Source organism: Phaenicophaeus curvirostris, chromosome 21 (genome assembly GCF_032191515.1).
Source record: "Phaenicophaeus curvirostris isolate KB17595 chromosome 21, BPBGC_Pcur_1.0, whole genome shotgun sequence".
NCBI lineage: Eukaryota > Metazoa > Chordata > Aves > Cuculiformes > Cuculidae > Phaenicophaeus > Phaenicophaeus curvirostris.
Genome location: NC_091412.1, coordinates 2166432 through 2181760, shown reverse-complemented (window position 1 = coordinate 2181760; position 15329 = coordinate 2166432). Strand labels below are relative to the sequence as shown.

The following is a 15329-nucleotide window of genomic DNA, read 5'->3' as shown; positions in this document are numbered from 1 at the left end:
AAGGCTCCGGGGAGACCTTAGAGCAGACTTAAAGGAGGCCAACAGGAAAGCTTGGAGCCCCGATCCAGTGGGAGGTGTCCCTGCCCATGGCAGGGGTGGGAACTGGATGGGCTTTCAGATCCCTTACAACTCAACACAACCCAACCCAACCCAATCCATTCCATTCACTCCAGCATGGAGTTTTAGACTGCTAATAGCAAAAAGCTCTTTTGCCTTTTCTCTCCCAGGCAAGCATGCAGCTAATAAACAAATCCTCCCTCAAGAGTTCTTCTGAGGAGACCACTGAACTGGTCAGAATAGCAGATAGGACCCAGTCAACAGCGCAGACACTGTTGCACGTGGCAGGGGGAGAGCTCTGCTCCGCAGTTGCCAACCTTATTCAAGGTCCTGTCTTAACTGTTCATCAAGCCTGAACTAAAGTCCACACTCAGAAATCTGACTGTAGGATGCCATTTCTAACATGGAAGCAGGTATATCCTAGAAACAGCACGGCAGGAGTCATTCATTTAACAATTATTTTGTTAAGCATTATTTATGACAACTGCTCCCTGTCTATGTCTGAGCCAATTCAAAACATGAAAGATCCATGGCTGGATAATATAAAATCCATAATCAAATATGAATCAGACAGACCAGGAAAGGGAAGGATGCCGAAAGAGAGACAGCAACTAAACCAGGTCTGAAGCCTGAATGCTTCTTCACAAAGTGGACCAGCGGCTGGCTGGGAAGCAGGATTGCTTTTGAGGTGCGTGGAGTGCAATCAAATCTGCTCAGGCTAGACAGCAACAATCAGAAATAAACACTTGTATGCAGGAGAAAGCAGAGCTAGGAGATGTGATCTCCCTCCCACAGCAAAGCTGGTGTTTTGATTACAGTGCTGTAAAACATACCAGCACTGGTACCCAAGCGGAGTCAAGCAGTGATCCCATCACCTGCAGTGCCTCCTGGAAAGCCTCTTGGAATTGTAGAACGTCCTGAGTTGAAAGGACCCACAAAGACCATTGAGTCCAACCCAGTCCATGCACAGGACAACCCCAACATTCATATTCTTCTGCAAGAACTCCACTGGAGCTGTGACAACGGATGGGTCCCACAGCATGTTGCCGAGCACAGAGGGCCTGGCGGGTTGGTTTGACAAGCTAATAAAGAAGAGAATCACAAAATCCACACGAAATCACAGAATCACCAGGCTGGAAAGGACCCACTAGATCATCGAGTCCAACCATTCCTATCAATCACTAAACCATGTCCCTCAGCACCTCATCCACCTGTCTTTTAAACCCCTCCAGGGAAGGTGACTCAACCCCTTCCCTGTTCCAGTGCCCAACGACCCTTTCTGTGAAAAATTTCATCCTGATGTCCAGCCTGAACCTCCCCTGGCAGAGCTTGAGGCCATTCCCCCTCATCCTGTCCCCTGTCCCTTGGGAGAAGAGCCCAGCTCCCTCCTCTCCACAACCTCCTTCCAGGGAGTTGTAGAGAGCAATGAGGTCTCCCCTCAGCCTCCTCTTCTCCAGGCTAAACACCCCCAGCTCCCTCAGCCTCTCATCTTGTTCTCCAGCCCCTTCCCCAGCTTCGTTGCTCTTCTCTGGACTCGCTCCAGAGCCTCAACATCCTTCTTGTGGTGAGGGGCCCAGAACTGAACACAGGATTCGAGGAGCGGTCTCACCAGTGCTGCGTATAGAGGGAGAAGAACCTCCCTGGACCTGCTGGCCATGCCGTTTCTGATCCAAGCCAAGATGCCATTGGCCTTCATGGCCACCTGGGACCTGACACCTAATCTCCAATTTCACTTCTTGTAATTTAAAGCCCTTTTATGCAGATAACAAACCACTCACACAACAGTCACGTCACGTCTCCAAAGCCACACTGAAGTTCAGCTGTGCAGGACTTAACCTCTTTACAAGATACATGATGAGGGCTTGTTTTTTCCCGCAGCATTTAAACATCTCATTATCAAGGGAATGGATGTATCTAAAGGCACCAGGAGGCAGAAAACCTTTCCTTTCTGTGGTATTTGTGCACGGAAGGGTGGAACTGCTCTTCCAAGGCCACAGCACTGCCTGTGGCACTGCTCTTCCAAATCTCTTGCATCTACCTGATACAAGCCAGAAAGCATCACCCAAACTGGTCACACGCTTACGTCAGCCTCTAAACACCTTATTTTCTTTCTAGTTGTACTATATCTAGTGACAACGATACACCAGGGCCCTTCTCCTCAAGAAGAGCCGTTCCTGTCTGCATTGAATATCTGCATGTCCCCCGTTGTCCCAGTGAAAGGAAGGCAAAGGCAACTTAGAATCAACACCAGAGCAGTCACCTACCCACATATGATAACATTAAACATAGATACTCTTATTTTGTGACAATTAGGAGAAAGAGACTAACCCCAGCAGTTTGTATGTCATGTGGAAGCGTCTTCCGAATTACTGTAGTTGCCAACCGTGAGGTGGTCCGAATCGGTTTCTTTACTGAAAAACAGTAGCTTTTTTTTTATAAGCTGCAATAAGGGACTGGGAAAACTATCTTTAACACAGCGACCCCTGAGCGCCTATGTCCCCACATACATAGCTTTTTCTTCTTGCATGATGTTCCTCTGTATTGGAGGTAGCGAGCAAGACACACGGGGCTGAGATGGGACTGTGGGCTCAAAGCTGATCACCAAGTTCTGTAAAGTCTCTCTTGCTCTTCACTTAGCAGTCTGCTGGTTCCAGCACACAGCAAGCCTTCACCCCAGAGGGTAAAAGGGGCCTGTGATCTCAGATACTGTGCTCCCCTCCAAGCTGCACGGCCAACAACTGAGATCCACCAGAGCTGAAGGTGTAAAGGATGCCCAGCCAGCAGGACCCAAGCCCCTGTGCTTCGTGCAGCCTCATGCACTCTGCTGAGCTGAGGTTCTTAACACACAACCCAACATCCTTTACCTGAAGGACCAAGGGCAGGCAAAGAGTACAAGCATAAAGTTCAAGAGAGAAAACAGGCTTCGGTACCTCCCCATTTGCAATTGCCAGGTTACTCACTGTTGTTCAGCTTTGGCTCGGTCACTTAGGAAGAAGAGGGCTGTGGCCAGGAAGAACATCCCTCCTAGGACAACGACAAAGGGGCAGAGCATGAGTGCGTACCCCAAGCTGAGGAACTCCCAGACTGGGGACTCCTTTGTGCTTTGTCGTATCAGGTCTGAGATCTAGGAGAGAAGGGGAAAAAAAAGAGTCACTTAGATGAAAAAAGAGACATGATAATAGTCTTCCATCCCCTTGCTATGGGCCGGGACACCTCCCATTGGATCAGGTTGCTCCAAGCCCCATCCAACCTGGCCTTGAACCCCTCCAGGGATGGGGCAGCCACCACTGCTCTGGGCAACCTGGGCCAGGGCCTCCTCACCCTCACAGAAAACATTCCCCCCTAAGATCTCATCTCAATCTTCCCTCTTGCAGCTCAAAACTGTTCCTCTCCTCCTGTCCCTGCCCTCCCTGATCCAGAGCCCCTCCCCACCTTTCCTGGAGCCCCTTTCAGCACTGGAAGCTGCTCTCAGGTCTCCTTGGAGCCTTCTCTTCTCCAGGCTGAACAACCCCAACTCTCTCAGCCTGGCCTCGTACAGGAGGTTCTCCAGCCCTCAGATCAACTTTATTCATGGTGTGGAACACACAGAAGGACAAACAAGAGTGTTACATCTCATATATGAACTGATGGTTAAAAACATTCTGAGACTGAAAGGCAAACAGCAGTGGCTATCAGTCTGAGAGTCTTATTAACAAAACAGCAACAAGATTTGAATGTGAAAAGAATTTGCCTGGAGGAAATGACTAGAATATGCACTGTCCCCAGAAGGCAGGGGCATCAGCTGGTAATTATTCCCTCTTGTATCCAGACACCTTAATTCCCAACATTTCCTTCTGTGTTGATCCCCTCTGTGTACGATTGCCAGAATCAGGGTTCTTCTAGATTAGAAATTTAGGAATTCTAAAACACTTTTCGTGTTGGGGAATGGATACAACTATCCTCCAAAAAGACCTCACAACAAATCACTTGACAAATTGACATGATAAATCAGCAGTAGAGGATGAAAAGCCAGGCATGTGCTCCTGATTGCTCTGTCTTACGGATGACGTGACACTCTCAGCTAAAACCAGCTTTGAAAATGTAAAATCTCCAACAAATCCAACTCCCAGTGTAGCTGCCCCATACCTTTCTTTCTAAGGCCTTGTGTTGACCTGTTATTCCAACAAATCATGTCAATATTGAATATGCTATCTTCCTCATTTTTAAACCAAAAAGCATCTCCGAGGCATAATTCTTCCCACCAAGCCAGTGGGTTTTCTCATCTAGATGTCATAGAACGCCCTCACCCATGCCTGCAGCACAACTCTAGAACTTAACCAGGGCATGCATAGATATTTTTGCTGTTAACTTAAGAGTCACTATTTCCTGTTGTTTTGTTCCACTATATTACCAGCCACCTGCTAAGACTGGAAGTTTGGTATCTCCTTTCAAGAGGACACAGGACATAATTACAGGCTTGTGCTCCAACAGCAACATACGGTTTGCCAATTGGTCTGCTCTGTATTGTTGATTCCTGGCTTTCCAGACTCCTTGCAATGACAGCATCCTGAGCTGTTTAACTGTGCTGGGGAGGGTAAGGTGGACATGAGGAGAAGGTTCTTCCCCCAGAGGGTGGTGGAGCCCTGGAACAGCTCCCAGGGAAGCAGATAAAGCACCAAACTTGATAATATTCCAGAAGCATTTGGCCAAGGCCCTCAGCCCCACAGTGTGAATGTTGGGGTTGTCCTGGGCAGGGATTGGACTCAAACCTTGTGGATCCCTTCACACTCAGGACATTCTATGATTCTAACTGTGATTTGGTAAGACTTAATCCAGCATCACATTTGGTGCCTCCTCTCTATCATGACTAAGAGAAAGTGGGGGTTGACCGCACAGTCAGCGCTAGGACTCACGTGTGGAATCCCTTGCTTTGTTCCACCACTTCAAAACATTTACCCAAACCTTGGAGGTGGAAAATCAATCAGGAGGTGCTGCTGCAGTTTTGCAGTCTAATCAAACGTCTTTGCTAACATCCTATGAAAGCTCACATCTTCTTTTCCCTTGCTGTGTAACACGGATCTCAGACCAAGAGGAGTGACTTTGCTAAATAAACTTCAGCTCCTGGCATTTTTACAATGGAACACAAACGGCGTGTGTTCAGCCGGTGGCAGCCAGCTGGACGGCCGCCAGCTAAAGAAACTACCCATTTCCAGGAGAACAAACAGTTCAGCTGCAGTGGGCCCGATCCTAACCCCACAAATCTCTGTTTGTGTCTCATTCTGAGCACAAGAGACAATGGAGGGGGAAGAGGGAAACTTCATTACCTTTCTTGGGAAGCACGTGCTGTGGTTTTGGGAGCACTGGACAGGCTGTTGATGTGATAAAAGCTCAGGCGGGGTGAAGCCCTAGAATGACAGCTTTGCTTCTGTGTGCCTGTCCCTCCTGAATAGCATGAGCAGTTAAATTAATCTGATTTACTGATTAAACAGTGTAATGGTAACAACATATCTGAAATCATCATTTCATCCGCCCTGTCTCACTGCCGAGCCGTACATCTCAATCCCTCTGCAACTGCTTCATTTTTCTAAATTCCTGACGTTGCCTCTTGGGCACAAATCTTGCTACATCAAAGGTAATTTCTACTGCAGCATCTGGCACAAATACCTGATTTTAATTATTACCGATGTGATACAAACCAGGTTCTCCCTGGCTCCTCTTCTTCTTTGATTTGGGGTTCTCTCACTCTGAATTCAGAAATCACAGAAGAGTAGTTTGGGTCAGAAGGGACCTCAAAGCCCATCCAGTTCCACCCCTGCCATGGGCAGGGACACCTCCCACTGGATCAGGGGCTCCAAGCCCCATCCAGCCTGGCCTTGAATCCCTCCAGGGAAGAGGTTCCCTTCTCTGGGCAACCTGGGCCAGGGCGTCCCCTCCCTCATTGTGAAGAGATGGATGTGAAAGGTTTCTTTGGTTTTTTTAAAGAATCTAATATAAGAGAGCTGGGACTGATTAGCCTGGAGAAGAGGAGGCTGAGGGGAGACCTCATTGCTCTCTTCAACTCCCTGAAAGGAGGTTGTGGAGAGGAGGGAGCTGGGCTCTTCTCCCACGTGATAGGGGACAGGATGAGAGGGAATGGCCTCAAGCTCCACCAGGGGAGGTTCAGGCTGGCTAGGTTAGGTTTTAGGAAAAAAATTTTCACGGAAAGGGTCATTGGGCGCTGGAACAGGCTGCCCAGGGAGGGGGTTGAGTCACCTTCCCTGGAGGTGTTTAAAGGACGGGTGGATGAGGTGCTGAGGGACATGGTTTAGTGATTGATGGGAATGGTTGGACTTGATGATCCGGTGGGTCTTTTCCAACCTAGTGAGTCTATGATTCTATGAATGCAACTGAAAACCAGAAACCAAAAATAAGGAAAAGTAAACAATTTACTAGAGCTGTGGGGGAGCACATACTGTCTAAGTGGCACGAGAAACACATTATAAAAAGGGGCTTTTATGACACATCCTTGAAAGCTACAGAAAGGTAAAAGTAATTGTATTCTCAGAGTTATTTCAATTTTAACATCGGTGTGTTTGGATGTTGGAGGGGAAAAAAACCCCCAAACATCCTGTTAATCTTAATTGTAATCTTTGGAGATCACAACCAACTGTCATACTTGGCTGGTGACAACATCAACAGCCTGTGTTAGTGCGTGGTAGCTGAGTTTGCCCCAGCACTACCAGCAACAAGGACTCCTGCAGTGCTTCCCCTGTGAAAGTCTATTTGCTTTGTGTCATTAAATGCCTTTTTCTCCAGATCTGGTCAGCCCAGGGGTTGTCTAAGGTGACACTGAGCTTCCTCCTGTCCCAGCAGGAGATGCCTCATACAGGGGGGAACACGGGATGAAGGAACCCACGACAGGGCACAGGGACTAAAGGCGTAGGGATGGGGGATGCCTGCTTACATGTGGAAATAAGGCTCAGGACCACAATTTTGAAGTGGTGGCTGCTCCATCCCTGGAGGTGTTCAAGGCCAGGTTGGATGAGGCTTTGAGCCCCTGATCCAGTGGGAGGTGTCCTTGCCCATGGCAGGGGATGGAACTAGATGGGCTTTGAGGTCCCTTCCAACCTGAATCATTCTATGAGTCTATGACCCTTGTCTCTCCTTGCAGCACAGTCCCTTCCCTGGGGGTACGTCCCAGGAGGAGGAAGGCATTCCCCGATGTCGCAGAAATGAGAAGTCTCATTCTGAACGGTGCTCAGCTCTATAAAATTTCTGTTTCTGTATGGGGAGTTGACAGGGCCCTTGGCAGCTCAGAAAGCAGACACTTCTTTAATGAGCTCTTTAGTGCACTGAGAAGGAGCAACAGAGCAGATGGGACAGAACAACGACCAGGTCTGGATTTGGGGCTTTCTTTAATGAGATACTTCTAACTACCTTAAACATCTTTTTATCAAAAATACTAAGAACTTGCACTTCTACCAAAGTCACGGGAAACGATGGGTGCACAGCAGCTCTGGCAAAACACCAGAACAGGCTGTGAACCCTCAGCAAAGAACATTTTATATATGGGAAGTCATTTGGGATTTTTAGGGCAGATTTAAATCTTCTCTCTTGCTGAGTCATCACAGGTGGGAAGCTTGTTAGCTCATTGCAACGAGGAGATAAATCCTATGTGGATTGGTCTCCAGGTGCTTAATTCTCCTCTTATTTTTTTTTTTTTTAGCTGACAGCCTTGTCAAAGATTTGGCCTTTCCATGCACTATGGAAAAAGCTTTTAATTACTCAGCTCAGCCAGGACCAGAGTAATCCTTAACTTAAAGTTACCACTTGAGGATGCAGATAATAAGGGCCTGAGGGCTCTCTTCCTCACAGCATTTCCCCGACACACGTACATCAGATATCAGAGCAAGGGTAAGTCCCGTTTCAGCCACCACAATCCGGGCAAGCAGGAAAATGGGAGAAGATCTCTATGGGAGGAGCAATACTATCAAGGCTACAGAACACCAGTCAAGCTGGTAGCATTAAAGAAAGAGCAATAAAAACCATAAATGTGTGTCATATTCCATCTACTCTCTCCATTAGGTGATGCAAGATGCTGCCTATGCACACTGGTGAGACCGCTCCTCGAATCCTGTGTTCAGTTCTGGGACCCTCACCTCAAGAAGGATGTTGAGGCTCTGGAGCGAGTCCAGAGAAGAGCAACAAAGCTGGTGAGGGGGCTGAAGAACAAGAGGAGCGGCTGAGAGAGCTGGGGGTGTTTAGCCTGGAGAAGAGGAGGCTGAGGGGAGATCTCATTGCTCTCTACAACTCCCTGAAAGGAGGTTGTGGAGAGGAGGGAGCTGGGCTCTTCTCCCAAGTGACAGGGGACAGGACGAGAGGGAATGGCCTCAAGCTCCACCAGGGGAGGTTTAGGCTGAACATTAGGAAAAATTTCTCACAGAAAGGGTCATTGGGCACTGGCAGAGTCTGCCCAGGGAGGTGGTTGAGTCACCTTCCCTGGAGGGGTTTAAGGGATGGGTGGCCGAGGTGCTGAGGGACATGGTTTAGTGTTTGATAGGAATGGTTGGACTTGACCTGGTGGGTCTCTTCCAACCTGGTGATTCTATGATTCTGTGATTCTATATGGACTCTAAATATTAGAACATATAACATGCCGCAAAAGGCAGCAAGCAAGAGAGATGTTCCTTCCTTAAACCCAGGAGTGAAGTAGCTCCCGATAGCCCATAAAACAGTGAGAGACGCTAGGAGAATAATTTACACATTATTGTTACCGAATCTGCCTGCCTTTTTGACCTCAGGTCCATCTCGCGCTCTGCTCGGGCTGGAGAGACAGCGCTGAGCAATCACCAGCAAGCACATAATGGGTTCTGTTTGAGGAACGGCTGCACAGGTCAGACAGGGACAGAGCACCCAGACTGCAGCCTCACATCACAACCATCCAACTCGTTCCACCACCCTGCTTTCAAGTCAGACAGTAGTGGATCTGAGTCTCAACAAGAGGCTGCAGCCTGTTTGAATCCAGCAAACTAAACTGGAAAAAATGTTGTTCCAGAGTAAGCATGTCCACAGATCCACAGCATTTTAAATCATAAAATACAATCCCTGTACGAGGCCAGGCTGAGAGAGCTGGGGTTGTTCAGCCTGGAGAAGAGAAGGCTGTAGGGAGACCTTAGAGCAGCTTCCAGTGCTGAAAGGGGCTCCAGGAAAGCTGGGGAGGGGCTCTGGATCAGGGAGCAAAGGGAGAAGACGAGGGAAACAGTTTTAAGCTGAAAGTGGGGAGACTGAGATGAGATCCTAGGAAGAAATGTTTTCCTGCGAGGGTGGGGAGGCCCTGGCCCAGGGTGCCCAGAGCAGTGGTGGCTGCCCCATCCCTGGAGGGGTTCAAGGCCAGGTTGGATGGGGCTTGGAGCCCCTGATGCAGTGGGAGGTGTCCCTGCCCATGGCAGGGGTGGGACTGGATGGGCTTTAAGGTTCCTTCCAACACAACCAGTTCTCTGATTCTATGGAAATACGAGTTTTAAACTATAACACATGAATTCTGCTCCCTCAGGCAGTCAAGTCTTTCCACTACTTTCTATATTTACTTGGAGGGGTAAACCCCTCTGAAGCTAAATCAACAAAAAGGCTGTCACAAACTGGGACAAGGCAGCTGTGAAATCTACACCTCCAATTATACCTTTCATTAAAAAAGTATTTTAATTGTTGCATTTACTACAATTTTCCTTGAGTTGCCCCTAATCAAATGCTGCTCTGCCTTCCCTGACACTCCACATCAGTGATAATTAACACTGCTCTGCTAAAGGAAGGTCATTAGCTTTCTTGCTATTTAAGTAGCTCATTAGATGTAGTTTATTGACCTACTCACATCAGAAAGTTGGGGAAGGGAGAAAAATGAAGGGTGACAATCTATAGGCTTATTAATAACATTTTTCCAGGTAACATCAGGAGTTGCACAAAACCTCCTCAAAACAAACCAGACCAGCTCAGAGTTGCTTACAATTAATTACAAGGTCACTCAGACATCTTTTTGGAAGGAGACTGTTTAAAGAGAAGATGCCTGTTGACCCAGCATCCCTGACACAGAATGTAGCCACGGGGTCTGTCAAGAGGAGGCCACCAGAGACCCAGCAATGCCGCTGTGTGCATCATTAGAGATGTGGAGAGCTTTTGCACGACCCTCAGCACACAGATGAGTGATCAGGGTCCCCCCTCTCGCAGATCCCATTTGCCAGACTGTCCTGATGCTGCTTGGCCAGAGCGGCTGGAGGTTGTGTCCCTCAGGTAAATAGAAGATGCAGCAGCCAAGGAGGTCAGGCCAGGTGGGTACCACCAGGAGCAGGGCACAGGGAGTAGCTTTTAGCCCATCAGAAGGTGCTGGTGGACGAGAACTTATCTCCAGCTCTTTAAAACTAGATGGTGACAGACTTTTTAGCAAGGCATGTTGCAACAGGACAAAGAGTAATGGTTTTAAACTAAGGGAAGAGAGATTTAGGCTGGATATAAGGAAGAAATCTTTTACAATGAGGGTGGTGACACGCTGGCACAGGTTGCCCAGGGAGGCAGTGGAGTCCTCATCCCAGGAAACACTCAAGGATGGGGCTCTGAGCAATCTGATCTGGTTAAAGATGTCCCTGCTCCTGCAGTGGAGTTGGACTGGATGACCTGAAACGTCGCTTACAACCCAAAGCATTTCTGTGATTCTATAAAACACACAGTGATGTTGCCAGGTGACAAGCACACGCAGACAGATCTCGATCCCCAGACCTGATGGATGGTTGCACAAGGGAGATGAGAGAAAGAATTTAATAAAGCAGGAAGCTAACAGGAGAGCCAACAGGGCCACAGCAGCAATTCCCCTGGCACGCGGAGAGAGCACGAAGCCTGCAGTAGGTGCCTGTTTCTCATCACAGCCAGCACTAGAAGCAAGGATGGAAGAGGAAAGCAATGCCGAGCTCAGACTGGAAGCAAAGGACAGACTTGTAGGAAGGAAAGAAAAAGAGCAAAGACACAGCCCCAAAGGAGAAAAAAGACTGCCTGTACTCACTTTTCCTGAAGCAAAAGATACATCAGCAAGTTTGTATGAAGGAATAATGTAAACCCTGAGCAAGGAAGACAGGTTCATGCATCCATGGGCAGAGATGAATACAAAGGCACAGCCTCACCACCTCTTCTTACAATTGTTTAATTTTAAAGGGCAACAAAGTTATAACCAGAATTAATAACAGAGAGAGCTGGAGCATCTGAAGTATTTCACATTCTGCCGCTGGATACCTCTGCTCAGCACTTCTCAGTTTGAAATGCTGTTTAGGTATTAGGGCACAGGCACAGGCAGGGCAGGTAGAAGACCTTTATCCTGTAAGAGGACAGGCTGAGAGAGGTGGAGGTGCTCAGCCTGGAGAAGAGAAGGCTGAGGGGAGACCTTATAGTGACCTTCCAGTACCCGAGGGGGCTACAAGAAAGCTGGGGAAGGACTCTGGATCAGGGAGGGCAGGGAGAGGACGAGGGGAAAGGTTTTGAGCTGCAAGAGGGGAGATTGGGATGAGATCTTGGGAAGAAAAGTTTTGCTGTGAGGGTGGGGAGGCCCTGGCCCAGGTTGCCCAGAGCAGGGGTGGCTGCCCCGTCCCTGGAGGGGTTCAAGGCCAGGTTGGATGGGGCTTGGAGCCCCTGATGCAGTGGGAGGTGTCCCTGTCCATGGCAGGGGTGGAACTGGATGGGCTTTGAGGTCCCTTCCAACCCAAACCCTTTTGTGATTCTATAAACTGATACTCAACACGACTGGTGGGATTTGGGGTACTACTCTCAACTGTCCTCTGCCTCAGCTACGGTGTTGGCACAGTGGGACCTTTCAAAGACAGGGAATTACTAGAGAGGTGTGGGTGTAACACACTGAGCAGGTGGAATTCCCCACTGACTGCCTCAAGAATAAAGCACGGTGTTCTACTCCAAGTTGTTAAACAGCAATTATTTAAACTCTGCAGGTTATCACAAAGGTCCTGGAAAAGTTACAGTTATCTAGGAACAAAAACTGCCTCATCTAACAGGACACTACAGCAATGCCTATTCTTTTTTGTGAATGAATAGGCTGCACTGATCTATAGTAATTGATCTCAGCGCTTGGCAGGTGGTAAAACCTGATGCAAATTACAGCTGCCACCCTAAAACTGCATTTGCATAAGTCCTTTATAAGTCAGTCTTACCCTTTTTACCATAATCTAAGTTATCAATATTTAAAGAGACATGAAAAACAACCACACAGTCATGATTCCTTCCACTTAGCTTTTAAACAGTAATGTATATTTGGTGCTTTGGGTGAGTGTAAGGGATTGCATTGCAAAGTTTGGAACTGAGGAAGACACAGACAAAACCAACTTCAACTCTTGCGGCACAGCAAGGCAAGCAAGCACAGAGCAAGGCAGCAATCGCACACGTGAGGCTGCAGCTGTTAAGCATCATCTACACCCCACACGGGCAGGGACACCTCCCACTGGATCAGGGGCTCCAAGCCCCATCCAACCTGGCCTTGAACACCTCCAGGGATGGGGCAGCCACCACAGCTCTGGGCAACCTGGGCCAGGGCCTCCCCACTCTCATTGTGAAGAATTTCCTCCTTATGTCTAGTCTAAATCTGCCCCTCTCCAGTTTATAGCCATTCCCCCTCGTCCTTTCACCACCTGCCTTTATAAAACATCCCTCCACAGCTTTCTTGTAGTGCTCTTCAAGTACTGGAAGATCGCTCTGTAGTCTTCTTAGAGCTTTCTCTAGGCTGAACAATGCCAGCTCTCTCAGCCTGTCCTCGTATGGGAAGTGCTCCAGCCCTCAGATCATCTTTGTGTCCTCCTCTTGACCTGTTTCAACAGTTCTATATCCTTCTTATATTGAAGATTCCAGAATTTTGTAAGCAGTCAGAAGAAATGGCAGATCTTCAGGATCCCAGATGAACCCCAGGTGATCCAGAGGCTGTTTCACCCATTCTGAACATGCTGGTTACTGCAGTTGAGTTGATTCCTCCTGCCTTCTGCCTCACTCTCTCCAGCCCTATATTGTGCTCTTGGTCTGCTTCAGGGTAATTCTGTAGTAACAGCAGTGGGAGTTGACGTCCTCAGGCTGGGGGTTCCCAGAAGCACTATGAGAATTACATTCCCAAATTGCCCTTAAAGCCAACGGGAGCAGGTTGCTTAGCTCCCAGAGACTGCCTTGACAATCCTGGTCATAATTCAAGCTACTTCTCTAACCTGCCCAAGTGGGACTTTTATCCTACATGAAGGTCTCCATCCTACAACTCAGCCAGACAATTCCAATACCCAACACCTGCCAATTTTAACAATCAAGTTGACTGCTTGTCCTGGCTCTGCTGGCCAGGTTGGTTGTGTGTCCTTTCACTTCAAGCAGTATTTGTTTTCCTGGCTTACGTGAAAGCTGCAGGTTTATTACATGAAGGCCTTCAGTCACTGTAGCAGAGGGAGCGTGAGTAGACAAGCCAGCCCAGAGGCAAAGGATGCTGGTGCCTCCCATGACATGAGTGCTTCACTCTTGCTCTCCTGCCACAGAGCCTTCTACCTGAGCCGTGTCCTCCCAACAAGAACTGTATTAGGAAGGAGTAATTCAACATCATAATTAATATTTACCTGGTCTAAAGAAAGCCTAAGGCAGCAATTAAATTGGGGTTAAGCATATTTTTGGCAGGCATCCTTAAGTACCTCACAACTTGCTTGATCTTTGACTACCAGAACGGCATGGCCTGTTGTTCTCTACAACCAAAGTCCCTTTCTTAAATCTGTGACACATGGGAGCCCTAGGCAGCTTTCAAGATTAATTGCAATCACTCAGGGTCCTTGCCACTCCTCCCAAACATCCCTTTTATGTAAGAAAGAGGATGAGCATGCAGCAGCGTCACCTGAGCCAGCCTCGCTTGCCTCTCCTCGCTGGCACCTGCTTTCAAAGCACGCTGCTCTGCTTATTTCACTCTCCTACCTGACGTTCCCCATGGCATCTGCCCTGCACAATGACTCTTCCAGTCATTCCTTTGTTCTTGCCTCTTTCAAATAATTTCTAAAATAAGATCATTTCCTCCTGAGTGCCCAAAACACTGAAGTAAATAAAGAAGCAGCCAAATTGTACATATTTATTTTCTTGAGATATTTCTCATTTCTTTGGTCTGTTCAACCTTATCTGTATCTGGCTCTTCATGTGCTCCAGAGCAACTCTCTCATTCTGGGAAAATGGCATTCAAGACTAATGATTAATGTATATATAGAATAGAATCACAGAATCATAGAATCACCAGGTTGGAAAAGACCTATCGGATCATCGAGTCCAACCATTCCCATCAATCACTACACCATGTCCCTCAGCACCTCATCCACCCGTCTTTTAAACCCCTCCAGAGAAGGTGACTCAACCCCCTCCCTGGGCAGCCTCTGCCAGTACCCAATGACCCTTTCTGTGAAAAACCTCTTCCTAATGTCCAGCCTGACCCTCCCCTGGTGGAGCTTGAGGCCATTCCCTCTCGTCCTGTCCCCTGTCACTTGGGAGAAGAGCCCAGCTCCCTCCTCTCCACAACCTCCTTCCAGGTAGTTGTAGAGAGCAAAAAGGTCTCCCCTTTGAATATATATATCATCCCATTTGAATATATATATACAAATTTAAACATATAAGAATATGACACACCAGCGTCTTTGGGAAGAACAGATGAGAAATGATGGTAGAGGTTAAAGAAAAAAGTCCACAGCACCAGCAGCTGTGTCTCACAGCAGTACTGAGCTGGAAGAGCACATCCAAATTCTGCCTTTCAGGTGATGGGACCAGTGGAAGTCCCAGTTACAGCACTGGAGAACTGTAGCATCTTCAACACAACACGAGCTGTGCTGCTCAGGGCTTTATGTAAACACAACTCTGCTTTATAAATAATAATCTGTGTTCTCTGAAACTCAATGCATTGAACTGCACAGAAGAGTGCACGGGAAAGAAATTAGAATCATTAGGATCGTTAAGGTTGGAAAAGACCTCTAAGCTCATCCAGTCCAACCATCACCACACCATCACCATGCCTGCTAAACCATGTCCCAAAGTGCCACGTCTGTATGTTTTTTGAACATCTCCAAGGATGGAGACTCCACCACTGCCCTGGGCAGGGGTTCCAACGTTTCACAACTCTTCCCATAAAGACATTTTTCCTAATATCCAATCTAAACTTCCCCTGGCACAACTTGAGCACCCATGTACATCTAGATTTCTTTTCTGTGAAAAGAGCAGGGTCCTTTTGGAGCAGGGTCTCCTGCTTTGCTCTGCACTAGGATAACACAAAAAGGAAG

The 15329-nt window shown here is 47.9% G+C and overlaps 1 protein-coding gene across 6 annotated transcripts in view; it reads right to left on the bottom strand.

Annotated features, from left to right (window-relative positions):
- LOC138729592 (sphingosine-1-phosphate transporter SPNS2-like) overlaps positions 1–15329 on the bottom strand; it is a 208105-nt gene that overhangs the window by 22130 nt on the left and 170646 nt on the right. For 3 of the 6 annotated variants that reach the window (XM_069873951.1, XM_069873950.1, XM_069873952.1), the window contains exon 11: positions 3018–3181. In XM_069873951.1, the coding sequence (XP_069730052.1) occupies positions 3018–3181 (164 nt within the window). Of the gene's footprint in view, positions 1–2385; positions 2469–3017; positions 3182–15329 lie in introns of all 6 variants that reach the window. The other 3 variants (XR_011338912.1, XR_011338911.1, XM_069873953.1) reach the window with 3 other exon arrangements.